Raw genomic sequence first — 26,057 nt, 5'->3', positions numbered from 1 at the left:
CCTGAACTCTTTCACAATTCCAGCCCTATAAATTCTGGCTTTGACATTGTCATCTTGGAATATGGCCGTGCCCATCAGGGAAGATAAAATTGATCCATTGATCCAGGAATAACCTGGTTTATATTCAGTATATTCAGGTAGTCAGCTGACCTCATTCTTTCAGCACATACTGTTGCTGAACCCAAACCTGGCCATTATTTGCTAAGTTACATACATCTCATTACACAAATCCAACAAACAAACCACAAAATCTGCCACTTCAACTGCTGTTTCCAGGGAATTCAGAGAAAATAAGTCATAAATAAAGTTTTAGAGAGGAAAAAAAAACTGGCTATGTCTTTCGCCCTCAGGACCTCCTACTCTATCGTGTGTCACTGCCAGAACAAAAAGAGAAAAAAGGCTGAACCAACAGCCGCAGCCTCGGGGAGCGAGGAGCGGTAGAAGGCCTGACTAATTCCACATTGTCAATTAACTGCGGCCCCGGGCCACTGGAGCCCAGCCTCGCGCCCACGGAGAGCGGCAGACCAGTGGGCACGGCGTCCACGCCAAAGCTGATTTGCAGGGGTGTGCGGGTACACTTGGATGAGGAGGGCCACCAAGAGCCGAGATTACAGGGTCACCCCGACCCAGTGTAGAAAAAAGACCAAAAAACTCACAGAGCTGAAAATCTGTACACTGTAATATTCACGCTATGGTCTGCTGGTCCATCGTCTACTTTACAGGCTTTGAAGATGCTCTGCAGGTGTTTACAGGCCTTACAGGAGTTCTTAACCTTGGGTTTGCAATCCCCAAAGGGGTCCTGACATAGTCCCGGGGATCACAAATGGGTACAGAACTTAGATTTTAGTATTTAGTAATTCAGTTTTCCTAAATTTTTATAGAAATATATTTGACCAACACTGAGGCACAATAGCACCATGCTGCGACATTCTAGGGACAGAGCTTGTTTTAACATGGCAAATGAGCAGCCTGCAGTATAGGCACAGTATAGGCTGATAATACTCACCTCTGAATGGTGAAAGAGTTAGCGCATAGCACAGTTAGTGAGTAATGCTAGTGCTGCTCCAGCAGTGCTATCTGGTATTAGCACACTATAGGCTGATAATACTCACCTCTGAATGGTGAAAGAGTTGGCGCTTAGCAAGTTTGGCAAATAATACTAATGCTGCTCCATCAGTGCTATCTGGTATTAGTAAAGTTAAACAGATTTTTTCATTGTGGATGAGGATTGTGCGTCAATCTTGCTCAAATATAATCTAATAAAATACATTTTATAGACCAGACCATCACAGAGCAGCTATTATTATTATTGAAAAAAAAAGGTTTAATGGATTAAAGGTGGTCATAATGTTATGCTTGATCAGTAATATTAGCATAGAAGCATAGTAAGTATACGTATAAACATATATAAAGACACATACTGTACACAGAAACCCTCGCCTCACCTCGAACAGCCGCAGGACGTTGGCCACCATGATGGACACGGAGCTGGCCGACGCCCCGATGACGCCCACCACACGCTCAGGCTTGCGTATGATTGGCTGCTCGCCGTTGGAGCAGCGGATGTCGGACGTGTCCTTCTGGATCAGGGCCTGGACGAAGGTGAGGGACTGCTCCAGGGCGTACGTATCCCGCGAGCACGTGTCCAGGATGCGAGCGCCCAGAGTGATGTTGGGCAGCAGGTCCGGGTCGCTGTTGATCTGGTCCAGGGCGTACAGCATGGCCTCCATGCGGTGGATGCCCTTCTCCTTCTTAATCTCTCCGCAGGGCAGGCCGGAGGGGCCCTTGGCGTGGACGGGGAACAGGCCCCCCAGCGTGATGTCCCCCGGGATCTTGATGGAGTGAGGGTGCGAGTGCTGGTGAGCCCAGGCCGGACTCAGCCACGCCCACAGCATCCACAGCAGCCATGTGGGACGGTGCCAGCTGCTCCGACTCGGCGGGAAGGAAGCGGCGCTTTGATGATGATGATGATGAAGATGCGGGAACGGCGGCGGGAGGGGGGGTGTCATGGTGTGGTCAGTCTTCACAGCAAGAGTTCTGATCCACTACAGGAACAGGAACCTGTTAAAGAAAGAGAGAAACTCAGGACACATATTTCTATACATTAGAACAGAGCCATTAAAACTTCAATTAAAAAAAAAATTATTGAGATTGAAAGATCTATTGGCTATGTATTGTATCAGACATTTTTTATTTGTGGAATGAGTAAAACCTGTGGAAAAAAGAGAAAAATTAAAATAAACTACTTTTGACAGGGCATCTTTTAGCACACACAGCGAGTAGCAGAGCTAACAAACACCACTAACCAGGAACCTGTAAAGATAGAGAAAAACTCAGATCAAACTGGGGTTTAACCCCCATACATAAATATTAGATGATTCCTGAGTTGGACACATATTGCTGTACATTAGAACAGAGCCATTGAAAATTGGAATTTTATATATATATTGTTAGGATTGTTGGGAGTTCGAGGCAAGTCTGCAATATATTACTCATCTAAGTGAGTAATTATAACTATGTTTTCTTTGTCTCTCTCTCTCTGTCTCTGTTTTGATAGGTTATGTTTTGTCTTTCCTCTTTATTTTTTTTTATCTAGATCCAGTAGCCTCTAGCCAATCTTGGATCAGCAGGTGTGACCCCTTCTCGAAATAAAGCCTATTTCTGTGTTGCTCTCCTTTTATGTAATTTAGTCTGTAAGAGTCAGCTAAGTCAGTTTATAAATAAGGATTAATCTACAGTTACAGTAGATACAGAGATCAGCAGCATAACAAAGGGGAGTCAAGTGTGGTGCAACACTGGTTCTTTTTCTTCTTCTATTGTTTATTGGCAGATAATAACCTTTTTTTCACACTGCAAACAAACTGAACCAAATTTCGGTTATTTGATCCTTTGATGGACTGTGGTTCACAGCACATTTCACACCTACTATTTTGGTTAGATAAAAAAAGGGAAAGTGCAAAGACCAAATCTAAAAGTGTAAAAAAACACCCTAATAAAGGCTCTAAATGCAATTAGTAAAAGTGTTTTTTCTTTAAGTGATGGTTCTTTAAACTATTAAACATTTAAAAGGTTTTCGGCACAATTCTTTTGGAATCTTAGCGAGTAGTTCTCCTAAGGCATCACTCTGAACTATCCTTTTAGGTGTCTTTATTTTGGAGAGTGTTCTTATAAATGATTTACTGCTGGTTTATAATTGATGTAATAATTAGTGTAAGATATTGACGTGTGGGTTCACATTCAGGCTTTTAGAGTTTAAGGGTTTAATCTTCCTTTCAGCATCACATTAACCCTGCCAGACCCCCCGGGGGGCATGAACATCCTGAAATGCCTCTTCCTTCATTTTGTTGAATTATTTCTCACTTGTACCTCGTTCACGCGAGGAAAGATATTGTGTGGAAAGAGCAGAACGTTCGGTCCAGACCACATCAGTGTAGATAATACTCCTAACTACTTTTTACTGACTGAGGCACAAAATTGGTTTGGTAACCTCATTGAGCTTTGAACTTCATAGCCAGGTGTATCCAATCATGAGAAAAGGTATTTAAGGTGGCCAGTTGCAATTTGTTCTCCTATTTGAATCTCCTTTGAAGAGTGGCATCATGGGCTCATCAAAACAACTCTCAAATGATCTAAAAACAAAGATTGTTCAACATAGTTGTTCAGGGGAAGGATACAAAAAGTTGTCTCAGATATTTAACCTGTCAGTTTCCACTGTGAGGAACATAGTAAGAAAATGGAAGACCACAGGGACAGTTCTTGTTAAGCCCAGAAGTGGCAGAACAAGAAAAATATCAGAAAGGCAGAGAAGAAGAATGGTGAGAACAGTCAAGGACAATCCATAGACCACCTCCAAAGAGCTGCAGCATCATCTTGCTGCAGATGGTGTCACTGTGCATCGGTCAACAATACAGCGCACTTTGCACAAGGAGAAGCTGTATAGGAGAGTGATGCGAAAGAAGCCATTTCTGCCACAGAGTCACCTGAGGTGTGCTTTATTGCGCTGTATTGTTGCCCGATGCACAGTGACACTATCTGCAGCAAGATGATGCTGCAGCTCTTTGGAGGTAGTCTGCGGACTGTTCTCACCATTCTTTTTCTCTGCCTTTGCACCGGTCAAATTTTGGTTTAATGCATATTGCACATTTTCTGTTAGTACAATAAACCTCATTTCAATCCTGAAATATTACTGTGTCCATCAGTTATTAGATATATCAAACTGAAATGGCTGTTACAAACACCCAAATATTTAGAAATAAAAATGATTAAGATTAATAGGGGTGCCCAAACTTTTTCATATAACTGTATGCCTCATGATGTAAGTCATGGGATAGCCCACACCTGTGTAAGTTGTGAGGTGTTATCTTGTGAGTGAGGTTCAACACTGTCCAGTGTGCTCATGGCAAAGTGACAGGCATTTACATTCCTCGATCCACAACACAAAGACATCATATCAGGAATTCCGGATTTATTGGTGTCAGTTTTACAAAATTTAGCAACCAGTGCAGTTAGGTACTTTACTACAGGTTTACTCTATAGTAACTTTAGTAGGTCAAATTGGAAAAAACAAAACAAAACAATATTGGGTACCGCTTTAAAATAAGACTAGCTTTATAAAGGGTTTATAAATGGTTTACAATTAGTTTATTAATGGTTACTAATTAGGTTGTAAATGCCTTACAAATCATTAATAATCAGTTATGTGGCTGTGGGTTCACTATTTGGCAAACAACAGGTCTACGTACATTTCGACGTATGTGTTATAACTGATTATTAATGATTTGTATGGCATTTACAACCTAATTAATAGTACCCAGTAATAAACGAAACCATTTATAAACCCCTTATAAAGGTAGTCTTATTTTAAAGTGGTACCCAATATCGCAATATCAAAATTTTATCTGATGCCTAGAAATGATGGAGACCAGGAAGGAGACCAGCATTCTTTGCCTTTCATTGGACATGGAAAAAAAGTCATGGGATGATGCTAGTTGCTGTCCCATGACTTTTGGCATATCAGCGTAATCATCAAGCAAAAACTGAATCTACAGCTAAACAGCTGCAAGACTCAACTCAACTGCAAAATATCAGCTATAAAATACCGGGAGACATTCCCAACAAACCCTCCAAAAAAGAAATGGCATATTTTTATATTATTCTTACATAAAAATACATAAATAAATAAATAAATAAACACACACTACACAAAAGTCTTTGACTCAAACATTCTCCGACGCCTCGGTAACCCGCGAGTAGCGCAGCAGCAGTGCACACAGCACAAGGCCTGAAAGTGGGCAGATACGGAGGTGACCCCTAAAAATCAGATGATCCAATCTGTTCCACAGGCTGCAGATTGCTGGGCCGCATCCACTCGCAAGCCGGCCACTAGCAGTGGGAGTGAGTGGAGATTATTATGGGATGGCAGATGGTGGAGCCTGGGGGAGCAGAGGCGGACGCACCGGTGAAAGGAACCGGCCTGATTTACACAGAGGTCTGGAGGTCAGGAGAGAGACCTGGTCTCAACATGAAATAAGAAAAAAATGAGAGAGAGAAAGAGAGAAAAAAAAAAAAGAAAGAGAGAGCCAGAGTGGGCAGATATGAAGGTAAAAAAAAAAGTATGATATATAGAGTGATATACGCTAGTGCATGTCAAAATATTTCAATATTATTCAAAAAAGTTACTTTATTTTAGTAATTCAGTTCAAAACGTAAAACTCATATACAGGGATTGGATAATGAAACTATAACACTGAAAAAAATGGTTTTAGACCACAATAATTGATTGTGGTCACAGACAGTTCTGGTGGAAACAGGAGAGTTGAGGTGCACATTGAATTCTGCGTGATTTGATCAGCCGTGGTTTTATCTTTTTTAGATACAATACAGGTTAGCACCCGAACATCCCTTTCAGACAGCTTCCTCTTACAGCGTCCACAGTTAATCCTGTTGGATGTGGTTGGTCCTTCTTGGTGGTGTGCTGAGCTGACATTACCCTGGATACTGTGACTCTTGATGCATCACAAAGACTTGCTGTCTTGGTTACAGATGCTCCAGCAAGACGTGCATCAACAATTTGTCCTCTTTTGAACTCTGGTATGTCACCCATAATGTTATAGTGTGCATTGCAATATTTAGAGCAGAACTGTGCTCTTACCCTGCTAATTGAACCTTCACACTCTTACTGCTCTTACTGGGGCAATAATGTGCAATTAATAACTATTAAAGAACTGTAAATTAATGTACGCTTTTTAGTGTTACACAATATTAATACATATTAATATTTCACCATCGCCATTGCAATGTGTGCACTGTTGTATGATGCTGTGTGTGCAATACAAAGCATTGTAGAACAGTGTAAATAGTGAGAGGAAAAGTATGAATAAAAAGACACAGTGTGAATAGAGGGGAACAGTAACTACAGTAGCAGTAGATTGAAACTCAAAAAAAATGCAATAAGCACTTGACCAAAGGGTATGTGTGTGTGTGTGTGTGTGTGTGTGAAAGAAAGAAAGAAAGAAAGATAGATATGTCGCGTTTACAGCTGACCTCCCTTTCAGCACTGAAAAATGATTCACTGAATTTGTTTGATTTTTAATGTGCGCATCATTTCCACATGTATAAAACATTCTGTATTACATCAGAGCGATTATGTCACTTTGATTTCGCTTTGATGTAATGTGTTTATTCATGCAGAGTATTTATATCAAATAAATTCAATGTCTTTTTTTGCACTGTAAACATCCCTGTCCACACAGATCTGGATATTTAGCTTTTCTCTGTGTTCTGGTCTCCCGGTCTCTCCCTGACTGAAAACTGAACATTTACGAAATTCTCTTTAGGGTGGAGATCTGTTTTTTCATGTTTTTGTGGATATTGACTGTGCAAATAACGGATGCTGAGGTTCCAATCCCCTTCATTCTATACACATTTAGCCTTATCTACTTTCAAGAGTGTGTTTCTTTGCCTTTGTGTAGACTTTTAGGTAATTTTATATTAACTTGTTTTTGGATTTATTGTATTCAGAGGGAATGCAGTCTAAAGTAGCTACAGCTGTGGACACTGATCACAGGGTGTTTTCACAAAAGCACTATTTGTTCTGGTTCAAATGAACTCTTGTTCATTTGTACTGGGTGCGGATCGTTTGAGCATGTGTGAAAACAGTAATCGCACTTGTTTATGAACTAAAACACCCCTGCATTTGGTGCATTTAGGTTTGTACCTGTGTGAAAACAAATCAAACCAAGGGAAAAACGCCCCAAGTAGATAAATTCACCAAGGGATTTGGACCACCTGTACTACAGGTGTGAAAATGCCCTTGAAGTATTCAATCCAATATTCTAACTCGCTATTTAAACTTATTTTACAGCTATTTAGAGCATCGCTAACTAGCTTTCAAACCTAACACACAAAGATCTGAATGTTGTGGGTCACCATATAACCTATACTACATTCACACAGCAGGTAAATGTGGCACAAATCCAATCTTTTCATGTAACACAGGCGGGTTGTTTATGTGGCATTGTATCAAAGGAGGCATGTGCTAGTCTTCAACCTCCTTGTGTTGTACAGCTGACTAGTAGCTGAATTGGTGGGACAATTGACCTAGCTAAATTGAGGAGAAAAAATAGGAGAAAATTAGAAATAAAAAATGGAACATCCAAGACTAGCACATGCCTCCTTTGATACATGTGAGGCCAATCACTGGCTCTTTTCGCATCACAGAGCTTTTGGAGGAAAGCGCAGCGACTCGGTTCCAATACAGCAGCTCACGGACGCAGCCTTGTGCTGATCCACATCACCCTATAAGTGATGAAGGGGACAGACTACATCTACAGTACATCTACTGTACCCACCCAGAGAAAGCAAGGCAAATTGTGCTCTCTCAGGACTCCGGCAGCTGATTTTGTGTGTTTTTTATCAGTCAAATTAGCTCTTGCATGACTCCAGGTTTGCTAACACTTAAATCTAATCACCTTTTTGAGGTCATTAAGGGTTACTAAGGGTCAAGGGTTTGCATACTTTTTGTATTTGAGGTTTTTATTAAGTGTAAATATATGTTTTTTCATTGGAAAGCCTCAAATCTAGACAGGGCCTTAATTAGGAAGTTGGATATTTAGCTCTAAACTGTAGATTCTTCTGAGAGCAAAAGCTGACAAATTTAGCCGACAGTGTGTCGGACAGCCTGGCAGATTCTTTCCCGTATTCGTGATCACGAGTGCGAGGTCTATTTTCCCGCACGTGTGCTGACGCTCTCTCTCTCTCTCTCTCTCAAACAGCTCCTGCAGCCCCAAAGCTGCTGCTCTTTTGCACACGCTGCCTTTTGATAGCATTTACAGTAGGGCTGTGGATATTGAATTTGTCAGCAAAACCAAATCTTGCCAGTTTTATCACATTTCCTCCCCTCACAGCTCCCGCACCCCCCCCCCCCCTTCCCCTTCCACCTCCCCCCCTTCTGTCCTCTGGGTCTGTGGCTGTGCCGGCCAGAAGGGCCTTTCGCTCGCTCACATCCCTTAAAAATCACCACTCGGCTGATAGCAATCAAATTGAAAAAACTGAATATGAGATTTGTACAGAAATACGTCTCAGTTACTCTCATCTGCAATAAGAGAGCGGAAGTGTGATTGGGGAGCTGGAGGATGTGTGTATGTGTTATATGTGTGTGTGTGTGTGTGTGTGTGTTTGTGTATTATGTGTGTGTGTATGTGTTTGCGTATGTGCCGCAACAAGCTGTCATCCTCCCGAAATGAAGACTCATATTTAATATTGCAAACTAATTGTTTTGAAAGAGGCTTCATCACTCGCCGAGGCCTAATTGAATTCTCTCTCTGTAAACGGGCTCGGGCTCCGAATCCGACGGTAATGTGGGGAGACGCGAGGCTCTGGCGAAACCTCGTAAATATGATTTTCACGCTGATGGAACATCACTTGAAGCAGCTAAACATAATGGAAGGTTTCAATAATGCAGCGAGGCACTTTTCTCCTTGTTGCGATGGTGGCTTATAATAGGCCGTACATTGACTATGTTACACAATGTGAGTATTGTACACTGAGCAGTAAATACTGCAGGATTGGACATCTTTAACCCCTAGAATATATATATACGATTTTCTTATCACATTCACAGACATCCCAAGTTGCAAAAGTTGATTTCAGGGAAGGCTTTAAATTAAGGTTTTAATAAGTATCGGGTTTACTTTTTCCCACAAAATCACACAATATATAAATTAATCAGACCTTATTACCAGAAAAACAGCTGAAGAATGTAAACAATAGACCTTAAAAAGAGATACGCCCACAAGTTTAACACTGCTTCACTGCTTTTTTTTTTTTTTTTACAAAACTACATATTTGAAATAGTTTAACACTATAAACAAACCTAAAATATCAAGAAATTGGTTACAGTACAGTTTCAAACTGAACTTTTTCGAAATTAAGTTTACACTGACTGAATGCTGTGCTACACCAATAAGAGTGCATGGGCAAGACTCCTAACACTACATTGGTCCAACTTTGTAACAGGAATGCGTAACTGGATAAGTGTAAATGTAATGAGGTGTTATCTTGTGAGTGATGCTGTACCATAGACTGTGTATAGCTGGACAGAGCATCGTCTCTAAAGTGAAGCCAGGTCGGGCGCCCCCTGCTGTTCCCCATAGGTGTCAATGGCAAAACAGACAACTTTACCAATATACTGTAATTCTACCTTCATTATTTAAATGCAGCAGCTAGTGTAACCTCTGCTTATATTGTAAATTTTTTATATAGTTTTTTTTAAACGTTATTCGGCTCTATTCAAAAAGGTGTGGTTATTGGTGTGTAAAAGGGCTGGGTTACACCTATAGCCAGGGTGAGACCAGTGTATGTATGGGCGGGACCATAGACTGTATATATAGCTCTGTGGAGACAGCCCTCAGGGGCGGGGTTATTTAAATGAGTAGGTCTCTCCACAGTCTTTCTCCCTCCTCTGGTCTCTACTGTGCTCTACAGACTCAGGTTTCAGGATTTCCAATATGGCGGAAGATTTTGGCTTCATTCTCATTGAATGAATGGGAACGGCAACATGGCGTCCATCTTTTTTTTTTTTGCCTCTGGTCAGCGTGTTCATGGCAAGGTAAGTTAAATTAGCAAAGAAGTGTGTACATTTATCTTTGCTCTATACATGCATGGGATTTATATTGCTCATTTGTTTGCTATGGGCTTTGAGCCCAGTGCAGTTTTCATTCATTCATTCATTTATTATTAATGACCACACAACAAGTTGGTGGAATTTACTTACGGTACAGCATAACATAACATGCTCACATCTCTGTCTGTATCAAAACAACAAACAACACATAACAGTGAATAGACAAATACATACATAAACAGTTAAACCTGGTTTAGTAAACGTACAGCGGTTGGGAAAAAACTATTTTTAAATCTGACAGATTTGGTTGACAGTGACCTGTAACGTCTTCCAGAAGGCATAAGTGTAAATAGATAGGTGATTTTTATTGCTCGTTGTGTGATGCGTCTGTAATATAAAGTGTCAATGGATGGGAGGATGTGCCCTGTGATTTTTGATGATTTATCTACTATACTTTGCAGTTTTTTGCGTGAATGGGTATCCAAATTCCCATACCACACTGTTATGGATGAGGTGAGTATGCTTTGAATGATGGCAGTGTAAAACTGAAGAAGGATATTTTTCCTAACTCTGAATTTTTTTTAGTTGTCTGAGAAAGAATAGCCTTTTATTGGCTTTTTTGTAGAGTTGGTGTGAGTGTAGTTTCCATTTAAGTGTGTTGCTGATATGGGTTCCCAGAAATTTGAATGAATCAGTGATGATAATGGGTTGCGAAAAAATAGAGATGGGTATTTTGTATATGGGTGTGCGAGAAAATGGGTTCCTGAGTTTTTAACATGTTAAGCTGTAAATTGTTATTTTGGTAAGTAGACCTGTAAAATTCATATTTAATCATATTTGAGGGGCTCATTTCTGTGTCCCTGTTCAAAAGAACCCTTTGTAGCACCTTTATTTGTGAAAGTGTCATGGCTGGAGGTGAGCTTTTGCCCTGTAACAACCTCAGAATAAATGATAAAGCCATGAACAAACTGCCTGTAAACATTAAATGTTTTATTACTGGGGTTGACAGGCTCTCCTCCACATGAACAGCACATGATCAAACAGTGTTTATGTTCCTGACATCCAGATGCAGTTCAAAGGCAGTTCAGAAAACACTGCGCCGGGCATTTGCACATCAGAGGCCGCTAATATGACTCACAGTGAGCGTCAATAACGTGGCCATGGGCGAACACGCTGGACTTTGGAGCATTTTCTGACTCATCCATCAGACTGTGGCTCCCGGCGCACTCAGTAAATGCTGTTACCTGCAGCGCTGCTGGATTGCTGCAAGACTGATCAATGCGGAAACCTAATTTTCAGGACGGGCTTCTTTAAAGATGATCGAATCTGCTTCATAAGTTTCATTTGGTTATTGCTTTTCATTGGTGGGAATAGAGTTAACCTTATTTTCAGCACATCTCACTTTCATCAGAACCATTACTTCCGCAGAATCTTTTAATCGACACTGTAAAGAAAAAATAAGAATATCATTGAAAAGTTACTTTATTTAAGTAATTCAGTTCAAAATGTAAAACTATTTATTTCTTTTACTGTCGATGATTATGACTTACAGCCAATGAAAACCCAAAAATCAGTGTCTCAGTGTCAAAATTTGAATTTTATATAAGACTAATTGTATTCTTTTAGCAGTGTGGGCAGTGTGCCAAATCCTGCTGGAAAATGAAATCCGCATCTCCTTGATATGACTTGGTATAACACAGTGGATCAACACCAGCAGATGACATGTCTCTATATCCAAACCATCACTGATTGGTGGAAACTTCACACTAGACCTCAAGCAGTTTGGACTGTGTGTCTCTCCACTCTTCCTCCAGACTCTGATCCCTTAATTTACAAATGAAATGTAAAATTTACTGATGATCAGTGATGGTTTGGAGAGTCATGTCTGTCATCTGCTGGTGTTGATCCACTGTGTTTTAATTGGAGACTGGTCACGTCCACCTGGTCCTCCTGCACACACTTCGAGACAATCAAGCACACTATAAAAGCTTTCCACACAAACCCACACACACTGTGAAATCTCTGGTGTGTTAGTAATTCTGAACCATTTCTGCACTTAAGATTTTCCGTTTTTGATCTACAGCCTGTCTACTGGTTCCTGATTGTTGCCTGGCCTCTGATTTTTAGTGTTTAAAATTTCTGTGCTGACTCTGGGCTGATTGTTTGGGTGCAACTTTTTTTTTCGGAAAAGATAGACCCAATGTTCCATATTTTATTTAGTATTATACTGAAAAACATTTAGAATAAAATAGTTTTAAATATGAATGATGATGAATGGATTAATTAATGCATTATTTATTTATTTTTATTTAAACATGATTGACTTGGGCTCAGTACTTCCTGATCTTGGTCTTGTCACGGACTCAGCTTCTAAAAGTCTTGGTATTGACTCGAACTCGTCTGGTCCTGGTATCGGTCTTGTCTCATTCTTGTCTCTGACTTGACTTCTAAAAGACTTGGTATTGACCCACACTCATCATGTCCTGGTATCAGTCTTGTCTCGGATGTGACTACTAAAGATCTTGGTATAGACTTGGGCTCAATACTTCCTGGTCTTGTTCTTGTCTCAGACTCGACTTCTAAAAGTCTTAGTATTGACTCAAGCTTGTCACGTCCTGGCAGTAGTCTCGTCTTTAACATGACAAATAAAAGTCTTGGTATTGACTACGACTCACTACCCCTGGACTTAGTCTTGACACGTCCTGGTGTCGGTCTTGTCTCGGACTCAACTACTAAAAGTCTTAGTATTGACTTGGGCTCAACACTCCCTGGTATCAGTCCTGTCTTGGATGTGACAAGTCTTGGTAATGACTCAAACTTGTCACGTCCTGGTCTTGGTCTTGTCATGGACTCAACTACTAATAGTCTTGGTATTGACTCAAACTTGTCACGTCCTGGTCTTGGTCTTGTCATGGACTCAACTACTAATAGTCTTGATATTGACTCAAACTTGTCATGTCCTGGTCTTGGTCTTGTCACAGACTCAACTTCTAAAAGTCTTGGTATTGACTCAAACTTGTCACATTCTAGTATCAATCTCGTCTTGGATGTGACTACTAAAAGTCTTGCTATTGACTCGTTGTTGACACATCCTGGTCTTTTTCTTGTCTCTAGCTTGACTTCTAAAAGTCTTAGTACTGACTCAGTCTCAACACTTTCTGGTCTTAGTCTTAAATAAAACTTCTGAAGATATTGGTATCAATACAATCAATACAATCTGGTCTTGTTATACTCTCTGACTTGACTACTAAATGTCTTGGTATTGACTCAAACGTGTCACATCCTGCTCTTGGTATTGTCATGGACTCAACTACTAATAGTCTTGGTATAGACTTAGACTCATCATATTCTGGTCTTGGACTTGTCACAGACTCAACTTCTAAAAGCCTTGGTATTGACTCATGCTTGACACATCATGGTCTCATTCTAGTCTCTGACTTGACTTCTAAAAATCTGGGTATTGACTCAGATTCAACACCCCCTAGTCTTAGTCTGACTCTTGAGTCTTGATTTTACTACTAAAGATCTTGGTATTGATTTGCCTCAATTCATCCTGGTCTTGATCTTGTCTCTGACTCGACTTTTAAAAGTCTTAGTATTGACTCAGACTCACCACATCGTGGTGACTCAGACTTAAGTACTAAAGATCTTGGTATTAACTCTGGCTTGATACACCTGGTATCTGTCTTGTCTTCTGATCTCTTTTTTTTCTCGCTCTCAACTTCTAAAAGTTTTGGTATTGACTCAGATTCATCCTGGTACCAGTCTTGTCTTGGATGTGACTACTTAAAGTTTTGGTATTGAGTTGGGCTCGACACATCCTGGTCTCGTTCTTGTCTCAGGCATGACTACTAAAAGTCTTGGTACTGACTGAGACTTTTCACATCCTGGTCTCGTTCTTATTTGGACTCAGTTCTAGTGGTGGGATGTTTAAATGGTGCAGAAAAGAGAAAGAAACATAAAGCATGCTGCTGCTTTTGCTTTGGATTTTGCTGGTTACGGCTGAGATCTTGGGTTCAGCTCTCTCTGGACCTGCAGCTGCTCAATAATTTTGATCTACTGCAGCGCACTACACACCCGAAGTAATCAAGGGCTGTAGGAACAGAAGTGGTGCAGAAGATGTGGACTGGAACGAGGCCTCTGAGGTCTGGATATGGAACACCTTGCAGTAAATGGCTGTGTAATTTACAAAAAAAACCACCAGAATATGGTTCCTACGGTTCCTACACGGTTCCTACACAAGTCCAACTGATGACGCCTTTTCCCAGATGATGCGTTAACCCGTGACCATGTGATTATATTTCAGAGTTACACATCAGTGCACCCAGGCCCTGGTACGATGTAGCACATTGTTTTATGCCATTACTGTAAAATGACCTAACGGTAACCACACTGTATATGGACCAAAGTTATGGAATACCTGCTCATATACTGTTCCTTTAGAAATTGAGGGTATAAAAAAGACTTTCTGTTCTGTTTGAGTAACTTTGAGTCTTTACTGTTCACTGGCTAGTTTCTGCTAGATTATAAAGCATTTGCTGTGAGGATTTAATTGCATTCAGCAAAAAGAATGCATTGGTGGGACTGGATGCTAGATGATCAACACACTACTTCATCCCCAACTCCCCAACTCATCCCATCCATAAGTATTGGATGGAGCTCCACTGATCTAAAGGTCAACGCGGGAAAATACTCAGGAAAACTCGGGAAAATAAAGAGTAAAACAAAACTGTAATTTTCCCTAAGATACAAAATAGTAAATAACCTTTGTTTATCTGACAAAACAGACAGAAAAAACAATAAACATAAAAAACAATAGCTTTCTGGCAGCAGGGGTGGCAGATAACGACATAATAATAATGTTTTTAAATTGTATTTTTTTTTTTTTTGCATTTTTTACAGCCACTGGGTGCTGGTGGGGGGCTAACTAAGTTAACTAAGTTAGATTTCCAGATTTTCACTAAGGCTGGGTGCAGCAGCTAGCAGTGGCTGACTGCTAGCCAGGGTTAGCACCAGGCTACAGGTTGATAATACTCGCCTCTAAACAGGGAAACAGCTAGCATGGTTAGCGGCTAATGCTAATACTGCTCCAGCATCTGCACTGGAAACCTGACTGGTAAAAAATCATGAATAAGGTGCACCCGGTTATAAAGCGCACTGACGATTTAAAAAAAAAATGAAAGGATTTTAAGGGGAAAAATATAGCGCGAAAAATAAAAACACAGTTAGTTTATGTAAAATTGGCAGTTAAAAGCTTTTAAAAAACAAATCATTTATGTATTACATTTGTAAAATTACTGTAAAACAATAATAATTAAAAAAATAACTTTTAAAGTGTCCTATTCTATTTTTAAGGGTCCTATTCTATTTTTAAGGGTTCTATTCTATTCTTAAGGGTCCTATTCTATTTTTAAGGGTCCTATTCTTTTTTTAAGTGTCCTATTCTATTTTTAAGGGTCCTATTCTATTTTTAAGTGTCCTATTCTATTCTTAAGGGTCCTATTCCATTCTTAAGTGTCCTATTCTATTTTTAAGGGGTCTATTCTACTTTTAAGGGTCCTATTCTATTCTTAAGGGTCCTATTCTATTCTTAAGGGTCCTATTCTATTTTTTTAAGGGTCCTATTCTATTCTTACGTGCCCTATTCTATTTTTTTAAGGGTCCTATTCTATTCGTAAGGGTCCTATTCTATTTTAAAGGGTCCTATTCTATTATTAAGTGTCCTATTCTATTCTTAAGTGTCCTATTCTATTCTTAAGGGTCCTATTCTTTTTAAGGGTCCTATTCTATTCTTAAGTGTCCTATTCTTTTCTTAAGGGTCCTATTCTATTTTTAAGGGTCCTATTCTATTCTTAAGGCTCCTATTCTATTCTTAAGGGTCCTATTCTATTCTTAAGGGTCCTATTCTATTCTTAAGTGTCCTATTCTATTTTTAAGGAGTCTATTCTATTTTTAAGGGTCCTATTCTATTCTTAAGGGTCCTATTATATTCTTAAGGGTCCTATTCTATTTTTTAAGGGTCCTATTCTATTCTTAAGGGTCCTATTCTATTTTAAAGGGTCCTATTCTATTATTAAGTGTCCTATTCTATTCTTAAGTGTCCTATTCTATTCTTAAGGGTCCTATTCTTTTTTTAAGGGTCCTATTCTATTCTTAAGTGTCCTATTCTTTTCTTAAGGATCCTATTCTATTTTTAAGGGTCCTATTCTATTCTTAAGGGTCCTATTCTATTCTTAAGGGTCCTATTCTATTCTTAAGGGGTCTATTCTATTCTTAAGGGGTCTATTCTATTTTAAGGGTCCTATTCTATTCTTAAGGGTCCTATTCTATTTTTTAAGGGGGCCTATTCTATTCTTAAGTGTCCTATTCTATTCTTAAGTGCCCTATTCTATTTTTTAAGGGTCCTATTCTATTCTTAAGGGTCCTATTCTATTTTAAAGGGTCCTGTTCTATTATTAAGTGTCCTATTCTATTCTTAAGTGTCCTATTCTATTCTTAAGGGTCCTATTCTATTCTTAAGGGTCCTATTCTATTCTTAAGTGTCCTATTCTATTCTTAAGGGTCCTATTCTATTCTTAAGGGTCCTATTCTATTCTTAAGGGGTCTATTCTATTTTTAAGGGTCCTATTCTATTCTTAAGGGTCCTATTCTATTCTTAAGGGTCCTATTCTATTCTTAAGTGTCCTATTCTATTCTTAAGTGTCCTATTCTATTTTTAAGGGGTCTATTCTATTTTTAAGGGTCCTATTCTATTCTTAAGGGTCCTATTCTATTCTTAAGGGTCCTATTCTATTTTTAAGGGGGCCTATTCTATTCTTAATTGTCCTATTCTATTCTTAAGTGCCCTATTCTATTTTTTAAGGGTCCTCTTCTATTCTTACAGGTCCTATTCTATTTTTAAGGGTCCTATTCTATTCTTAAGGGTCCTATTCTATTCTTAAGGGTCCTATTCTATTCTTAAGGGTCCTATTCTATTCTTAAGTGTCCTATTCTATTCTTAAGGGTCCTATTCTATTCTTAAGTGTCCTATTCTATTTTTAAGGGGTCTATTCTATTTTTAAGGGTCCTATTCTATTCTTAAGGGTCCTATTCTATTCTTAAGGGTCCTATTCTATTCTTAAATGTCCTATTCTATTTTTAAGGGGTCTATTCTATTTTTAAGGGTCCTATTCTATTCTTAAGGGTCCTATTCTATTCTTAAGGGTCCTATTCTATTTTTTAAGGGGGCCTATTCTATTCTTAATTGTCCTATTCTATTCTTAAGTGCCCTGTTCTATTTTTTTAAGGGTCCTATTCTATTCTTAAGGGTCCTATTCTATTTTAAAGGGTCCTATTCTATTATTAAGTGTCCTATTCTATTCTTAAGTGTCCTATTCTATTCTTAAGGGTCCTATTCTTTTTTTAAGGGTCCTATTCTATTCTTAAGTGTCCTATTCTTTTCTTAAGGGTCCTATTCTATTCTTAAGTGTCCTATTCTATTTTTAGGGTCCTATTCTATTCTTAAGGGTCCTATTCTATTCTTAAGGGTCCTATTCTATTGGAAATACTGATCATTATGTGTACATTTGCACATCTGTGCAAGCAATGGGTACAAGCTAAAGCAACAGAATGCATTTATTAAATCAGGTGTCTATAAACATTTGGACACACAGTGTATACAGTCAGAATACACCATATCCATTTCAAAAGAGAATGTGTGATAAAAAAAAAATCACAGCACCCCCTAAAAACATGTTATATGGCGGTGTCTGCTGGGCGAGAATGGAGTATTCTTTAATAACAGGGTCAGCAGTTCAGACCAGAGCGCTACATCTTCCCAATAGATGGTCCAGAGATGTTGCTGGAGGGCCGCTGCTTTTAAAGCCCCATTCATCCTCCTTTTGCTACTAAACCAATAGTTCAACCAGTGTCAGATGCAGAACGCCGCTGTTAGAATAGCTTTACATCTCCAAATCCGCAGCAAATAAAGTCCCACACAACGCTGGACAATATCTACTGGATTGCAATTCCTTTTCAGATCAGATTCAGTCAGGCCTCAGGAAAGAAATAAAAAAATCAATCAGTTTACTCTCGGCTGAACCACATTTTCAGCGTTTCTGTTCTCGCACTGCTACCAGGAACAACATTAAGTACCTAAACAAATTAAAATCAACAAAATAAAACATTTATTCATGTCCTAAAAACATTTCCTACACCCAGTGCACTAGTAAAAACCCATATAGTCCTATGCAATCCAACGCAAAATGCGACAGCGACTTTAAGATACATTGTACAGAAATATATGATTGTTGACACTAGAGTTTAGATTCTCTGCCCAAGTCCGTCCCAATACCCAACTCGTTCTTAAATAATAAGCCTACACTTTATCTGTATCGCACTGTTCATTAACATCATTCTGAACAGATTTGGCTCATTCAAACAACTCGAGTGGATCAGCGGTCTAAAGCACTTGTTCGAATCCAGATCATGCAGCTTGCCATCAGCTGCCATCAATTGGTAGATGGCGCTCTTCCCCTTATCACCCTAGGGTGATGTGGATCAGTACAAGGCGTCTGTGAGCTGATGTATCAGAACCGAGTCAAAATAAAGTAATATACAATTGCTGATGGCAGCATAATCCAGGATTCCAAACGACAGTCCTTTATTTACCAGTGGGAAACTTTCCCAGTCAGGAGCATGTCAGTAATAAAAAATTATGGCAGCAGTATAAATCCTGCTCCTACAGTAATTGGTAAAAATGTTTTTTTTAGCTTATTAGCAATAGTTTTAGGCTGTACAGGTTTAAAAAAATAAAAATAAAATAAAAGTGTGTCTTATTCACTTCATTCTTTTGGAGAGGGGCGTAATAAACCACCTGTTTCTTGTGATAATAGACCAAAAATATAAACAATAGGAATTTCCTAATGGCGTCCATTTCCACAATGCATATCAAGTCGTAATTACGACCTCAAACCTCGTAAGTTGGAATTTCTGGTGAGGACTTGAAGGCAGTATTATAAACTACTGTATTTAATTATTTAAAAACATGGAAGTGAGCAGGTATCCATGCTAGGCTAAAAGCTAACCAAGTAGACTGTGTTAAATACAGTGTTAAAACAACATTATGCTATGCTAAGGAACGTGGCATTTGCAAAAGGTGACATACTATTTATCAACCAGCATCTTCGGTGGCTTTAATGACGATTATGTTGTTGGTTGCATTTTTGTCCATGAGAACCCATTCTGTGTTTACAGTTTATCTTTTTTGTTGTTTGAACCAGTTCAGAGCCCTAGTTTCAGTACGTTCTGAAACCCTCATTTTTAACTGTCTTTTGGGAGAACATAAATCCTTAAAATCAGCACACAGGAGCTCCAGCGTGGTGCAACTGTATAAAGCAGAGATTCTCCAACCTCATCTCTTCTCTGTGTATTGTGATGTCTTTGGACAGGCTTTAAAATCACTCGCTTAAGTGTTTGCCTTATCAAAACAGGATTGGAAATTTGATAGCAGGTGATGCCACAGCCATCCGTGACCAACAGCCAAAATAATGATAAGATACCTTTCTGTGTGGTGTATCTCTATGGTTAGTGGCCAAATCTTCCAACAAACACCCGAAAAATAGTTGCATCTTCCAATTTAATAATTTAATAAACACAGAATTAATGTTCTCCTCCCAGCATGTAGAGCTCTAATGACACTGTGTTAGCAGAAGCAGCTTTAGTGGCACATCTTGATTCATTCAAGACTTGACTGGCATCAGTGATGTCAGTAAAGCGTTATTTAGTAATGCGATTAGTCTTATTTGACCGTTTTTTTCAGTATCGAGTGCTGTTACTATTTCCAGTCCGGGAATCAGATTAAAGTTACTTATACAACTTTTTTGTGTAATTTTTCTTAGTAAAAACATAAAGACGAGTTGAAAGGATGAGCGATAAAGACTTTTACTGTCGTCGCTTTATTGTTGTTGTTGCTACGCCAAAATAAGAACAGGCTAGCGAGCTAACAAGCTAACTGGCTAAAGCTAGCACCCGGGCTGAACACACACCACACGCTTTCTCTCCACCTCACACACACACTTCTCTCCACCTCACACACACACACACACACACAGAGCGAGCTTATATCAGAGGCAATATCAGCACATCTATCATATTTAACAGGTAAATCCAGGCCATGTGTTGAAAGCAGCCTTTGGCTTTTTTCACACACAAAGTCATCCAGACATAAAAAAAAGCTAAAAATGCTAAAAAGGTAAAAGGTGAATCAGCAGACAGCAGTGCTGGTTGTGTTCCTCAGCTCTGGGGTCCAGGTGTCGTGTTCATTACAGCAGCTTTACTTTATACAGCGACTCCGGCTGTAAGCAGCTTCCAGCTGGCAGTGCTGTGATAAAGATCTGTGAGGCTAATGATGCGCCGTTATGGTGCAGACTGGGTGAAGGAGCTGCAAATTGGGTTCCTGTGGTCATTTTTCACACTGCTGTTCAGTGATTTTATAGCAACTGTCCATTTGATTTCTGCTAATGAACTGACGACGTCTGTGATGAGCATCAGTTAGCATGTAGCGTTAGCATTATCATAGGAATATATGGATAATTGGTGAAGCTGATGCTGCTTTTAGAGTAAATTCAGTGTGTCAGTGTGCTATACTGTAGGTTTAACTGATGATTTAATTGATAGACTCCATTTCCCAGCATGCTCTCTCACCGGACTTCCCTTACTTTCCTGTTCACGTGGCGCTATGCTGTTCATGCTCGCCGAGCTTCTGATTGCTCACACCTGGATTGTTTTGTATAAATACCCCCTGTTTTCTTTGTTCCGTTGCTGAGTATTGAATCTACCTTGCAAACTCTTCTACTATAAGTGTTTCTTTTGATCACTTTTCCTTGTTTCCGACTCCTTTCTGTTATTACCGTTTGGTTACCATTGCCAACCAATTTTTGTATTTTAGATCACCTCTTTTTGACTTGTTTTATACATGTTTGGATGTCTCTGCCTGTCTCTGACTACCTCTGTAAAGCCTTTCCCCTGTGTTAATAAATTGTTTGATTGGTATCTACGTTTGTCTGTCCTTGGTTTGGGTTCTAATCCATATTAGAGCAAGAACTACTCAACAAAGTAAAGCAAAAAAAAAAAGAAATACTTTAAGAAATGAAGATCAATCAATCTGAAACATTTCAAGAACTTTAAAAAGTATCCTCAAGATCAGTCACAAAGACCATCATAAATGGTATGATGAAACTGGCTCCCATCAGGACCACCCAGGAAAAGTTAGACCAACAGTTACATCTATTGCACAGGTTCATCAGCATTACCAGCCTCAGAAACTGCAAGTTATCAGAACACCAGATAAGAGAGGATTCATTTACAACGTAGGAAATAAGTTAAAACATTAAATTAGAAGGTGCGTCCACACCAGATACTTTATTTATTTAGATAGATAGATAGATAGATAGATAGATAGATAGATAGATAGATAGATAGATAGATAGATAGATAGATAGATAGATAGATAGATAGATACTTTATTTATTTAGATAGATAGATAGATAGATAGATAGATAGATAGATAGATAGATAGATAGATAGATAGATAGATAGATAGAATGCTGCGCCACACCAATAAGAGTCTTTGGGCTAGACTCCTAACACTACATTGGCTCTGGGTAAGAGTGTCAGCTAAATGCTGTAAATGTAAAATGTAAATGTAAATTGCTGTGAGTTGATTGTAAATAATTTAGCAGATCTGATGTTTACGGATTACAAGAACTATTTACCATCTCAACACAAAGCCCTGAGCTACAGCAGCACGGTGCTGTAGTGAGGAAACACTCCATCGCTTGTTGTTTAATAATATAATACTCAGAATCCACTCAGATCTCAGGCAGCGCATCAGTGTATCAGTGCAGGAGGGCTCAGTGTAACACGCTGCACTGTCTCCTCTCCTGCCCTCAGGCTGTTTCTTCACTGAGCAGAGGGTAAAAGGACAGGAGCATCTTCCCCGGCCTCCTGTTCCACCGTTCCACTGCTGCTCTGGTCTGCTATTGTCCTGTACCGTGCACTCATTAGGACCAGGCCACCGTGCCGCAGGAGGCACCCGGGGGATCAGCGCTGATAGACTGACTCCTGAAACTCCCTCACACTGAGTCCGTCCGTCCACCCGTCTCTCCGTCCTTCCAGCCCGAGCGTTAGTGTTCGTGTAGAGATGAAGCACAGAGCTCTGGGCGGTCTGAGAGACCTATTACACAGCACAGCCGTAGCGCAGGGTGGCCAACAGTGTGTTGGAGGGAAACTGATTAAAATAAATAACACTGCACTAATGCTGCCTCCCAGATTCTGCTGATATTAATTATTCTGCGTGAAGTTTATTTATTTAATAATAAATAAATAAATAAATAAATAAATATCAGGTATAATTAAGGCTTCATCCATCACCAGTACAAAACTATCAGCAAAACCCACCAGCCAGGAGGAGGCGGGACATTCATTTATTTTAATCAGTTTTTCTCCCACAGCCTGTTACCCTTACCGCTAGCTAGATAAACAAAAGAAAACGGACAAATAACACAAATAAAATGGATAAATAAATAAATAAATAAACAAATAAATTACAGCCCAGCTAAAGGGAAAAGATAAATCACTGAGGATTCGCTGCTGCTTAATCCCGATAAAGGATTCTCTGTTTGTTTATTTACTGACCAGTTTACTTATTTGTTTGCATATTTACTTATTTAATATATATTATATATTTTACTTTAGTATTTATAAAATACTGTGCCTTTAGATAGTTAAATATTTTGATTATTTATCATATTTGTAACTTGACTTTAAATTACATAGAAAATAATGGTGTCAATCGATTAAAAAATGGAATCAGATTAATCACAACAACATTCTGTGATTAACTGCGATTATAATCGCACTTATTCTACTTAAGTGGATATTTAAATGTAAATAAAAAAAATATGTAAAAAAATATAAAAAAGTGCAATTATATTTATATTAGTGGTGTCTGAAATACTTTACCCTAAGGGTACATTAATTAACAGTACTTCAAAGGTCAAAATATCTCAAATAATTAATAAATTAATTGACACTTAAATAAAGTATTAATCGTTAAAAAAGGGTTGATATGTAGTAATGTCTTAACTAGTGTCAATTAGTAATTAGTTGAAACATTATTTAACCATTTAACATTTAATACTGATATTTGTGACCCTTATTGTGTAAGTCTAATATAAATGGGCATATATATATATATATATATATATATAGACTCTACATAGCCTGCCTTGTCTGGTGCTGGCTGCTATGCTATGCGGACTCTATGTATATATGTCTATGTCTATGACATTATCAATACAAATATGGCAGGGCACGGAGCTGAAGCTAGCGGTAAGGATGTAAACAGTGGTTTTTAATAAGCTTTTGTGCACTTTTTAAGTTATTAATGCCTGGTTTTAAATGTAAGGGCTCTCCAGATTCTAGCAAGGAGATGTGGAGCTACTTTGAGCTGGATAACGGGGTAAAAAGCGATTTATCAGGGCAAATTATGCAAATTTCTGGATCTCTGAAGCTGTGGGAGAACAGAGATGTGCTATTCATCAAAGGTAAGTACTTTTTATCATGTTTTACTACAACAAAAGTCCATTTTACACAGGATTTCTCCTTCAATCTTAATCTCTACACCTAAACTTATTATTAAACAATTGACACTTTTTTATTTTTATTTTTTAGAATCGATACAGTAGAACGAAACAAAATATTGTTATAATTCAATATACAATGTCTTTTTTTACACCCCTCATCATCATATCAATGCTGATTCAATCTTGAATAAACGCTGATATGCCAGCTGGATGTTTCTGTTATATTTATAGTTGTTTATGTTTATGTGTTTATGTCGTAAAAAAAAAAAATAAAATCTGTATGAATAAATCTGTATTGTATTCCCACTCAGTCTGTGTGCAAAAACCCACACTGTGCTTTATCTTCCAGCGGCACAGCAGCGCGCGCTCTGCCCTGAATGAAAGAAATGCATGCAAAGCTGTAGTCTGCAGCCCTGCTGAACCATACACTCACTGGCTTATGTGGATTAGAGATAGCTCCTCATCACAACACACACACACACACACACACGCATCTACACACACACACACACACACACACACACACTCTCTCTCTATTCACGCCTTACAGTCTGACTGCTTTCAAAAAAAGCCAGCTTTCATAAGAGAGTAGAGGAGAAAGGACCTGCATGTGAACTGTGCATGCACAGCTCGCGCACACCTCGCGCGTCTGACTGATCCCGCGCTGCGTAATGACTCATACAGGTCTTGAAGGATGCGCGCCAGTCTGTAGCCTAGAAGTGCATCGCACTGGCACGTGCTTCCCTTCAAATCCTTAAGCATCCGATAGCTGTGAGAGTGTTGCTGCGTGGGCTGAGCTGTGACTAAGCTCAAGCTAAAGAAACTTCCAGCCAATCGGTAAAAAATAGCGTAGCAAATTTTGTGCGTAACGGATATAGCGTACGTAACGTATGTTCCACGTTAATTCAATACAGTAAAGGAATACATTGAGCAACTTGCAAGCTGCAAGCTTGCATTACACTGCAAATTAGCCTCAAACTAATCCAGTGTGCAAACGTACGAGCATGCGACTGCGTGCGTTTTTACGCATTTTACGCACTAAAACTCCAAACGCACTCCGCTCCAAAAGCGCGCAATTTTTGTGCGCTATTAAAAAATATGTGATAATAAATGTTAAACCTCAGCTTTCCTACCTCCAGTTCCCATTCTGACCAGTTCACAGGACGCCCAGTCACTCGGCTGTGCTCAGCAGTGCGCGCGCGCGTGCACCCCCGCTGCGTAAGTCCGTCTCCTCCGGTCCAGCATCCAGCGCGCTGCCCAGTCCGTCTGCCCGCTCTACAGGCTGCAGAGTGAGGCGCGCGGGATGCCCGTCCGTCCACCGCGCTGGAGAGTGAGGGCGTAAAAGAGAGAGAGTGAAAGAGAAAGAGATAGTGATTTAGTAAGAGAGAGAGAGAGAACGAGAGAGAGAGAGAGAGAGAGAGAGACTGGGGGCTCGCAGGTGAATGCAATACTCTGCTCTGAACTGCCCGCGCGCGCTCAGCTCTCCGGCACCTTTCCGCGCGCAGAGGAAGAGAAGGAAGAGAAGGAGGGAGGAGGGTAAAAGCGGTGAGAGAGTGAACGAGTGAGTTAATACATCCTACAGGGGTTGGGGGGAGGGGGGGGGGGTTGGCTGGGTAAAGAGAGAGAGAGAGAGAGAGAGAGAGAGAGAGAGAAAGTGTATGATTAAGAGACAGAAGAGAAAAGAACGTCTAAGAGAGATAGAAAGAAACAAGAGAAAGGTAAAGAAATATGTGGATAGGATAGAGAGGGTTTAAAGAAAAAAAAGAGAAAATGGAGAGAGAGAAAAAGAGATGTGATAAAGAGAGGTAGAAAAACAAGAAAGAAGACAAGAGAGAGCAAAAAAGAGAGATGTGGATATGATAGAGGTAGAAAGAAATGAGAGAAGGGTGAGAGAAAGAGAGAGATTTGGATAGGATAGAGAGAGGTAGAAAGAAAATGGAGAAAAGGGATAGAGAGATGTGGATATGATAGTGAGAGCGAGGAAGAAAAGGGACAGAGAGAAGGGAGAGAGATATGAAAGTGAAAAAGAAAGGGAGATATAAAAACAGAAGAGGTATTGGGGACAACAGAGAAGAGAGAGAGATGAAGAGAGCAGAAAAAAGAGCGAGACTGGGGAAATGGTAAAGAGTGGTGGAGAGAAAGAAGATAGAAGAGGAGAGTTCATTCATTGATTATTCAAAAAGTGGAAAAGGAAGGGAAAGAGAGAGGCAGAGAGATAGAGAGACGTTTTTTTTTTACTTCTGACAGTCCTTTATTATATGTGTGTGTGTGTGTGTGTGTGTGTGTGTGTGTGTGTGTGTGTGTGTGTG

General features: G+C 39.5%; 1 protein-coding gene across 2 annotated transcripts in view; it reads right to left on the bottom strand.

Moving 5' to 3' along the window:
• The window catches only part of grm6a (glutamate receptor, metabotropic 6a), a 100,500-nt gene extending 75,192 nt beyond the window's left edge, over nt 1-25,308 (bottom strand). For both annotated transcript variants that reach the window (XM_022670186.2, XM_049485999.1), the window contains exons 1-2: nt 24,882-25,308; nt 1,446-2,061 (exon numbers count right to left, since the gene is read on the bottom strand). In XM_022670186.2, the coding sequence (XP_022525907.2) occupies nt 1,446-2,009 (564 nt within the window). In that variant the 5' untranslated portion in view covers nt 2,010-2,061; nt 24,882-25,308. The remainder of the gene's footprint in view (nt 1-1,445; nt 2,062-24,881) is intronic.
• Between the last annotated feature and the right edge of the window lie 749 nt (nt 25,309-26,057).

This window comes from Astyanax mexicanus, chromosome 12, assembly GCF_023375975.1.
Source record: "Astyanax mexicanus isolate ESR-SI-001 chromosome 12, AstMex3_surface, whole genome shotgun sequence".
Classification (NCBI taxonomy): Eukaryota; Metazoa; Chordata; class Actinopteri; order Characiformes; family Acestrorhamphidae; genus Astyanax; species Astyanax mexicanus.
This window is presented reverse-complemented; position numbering and strand designations above follow the sequence as displayed.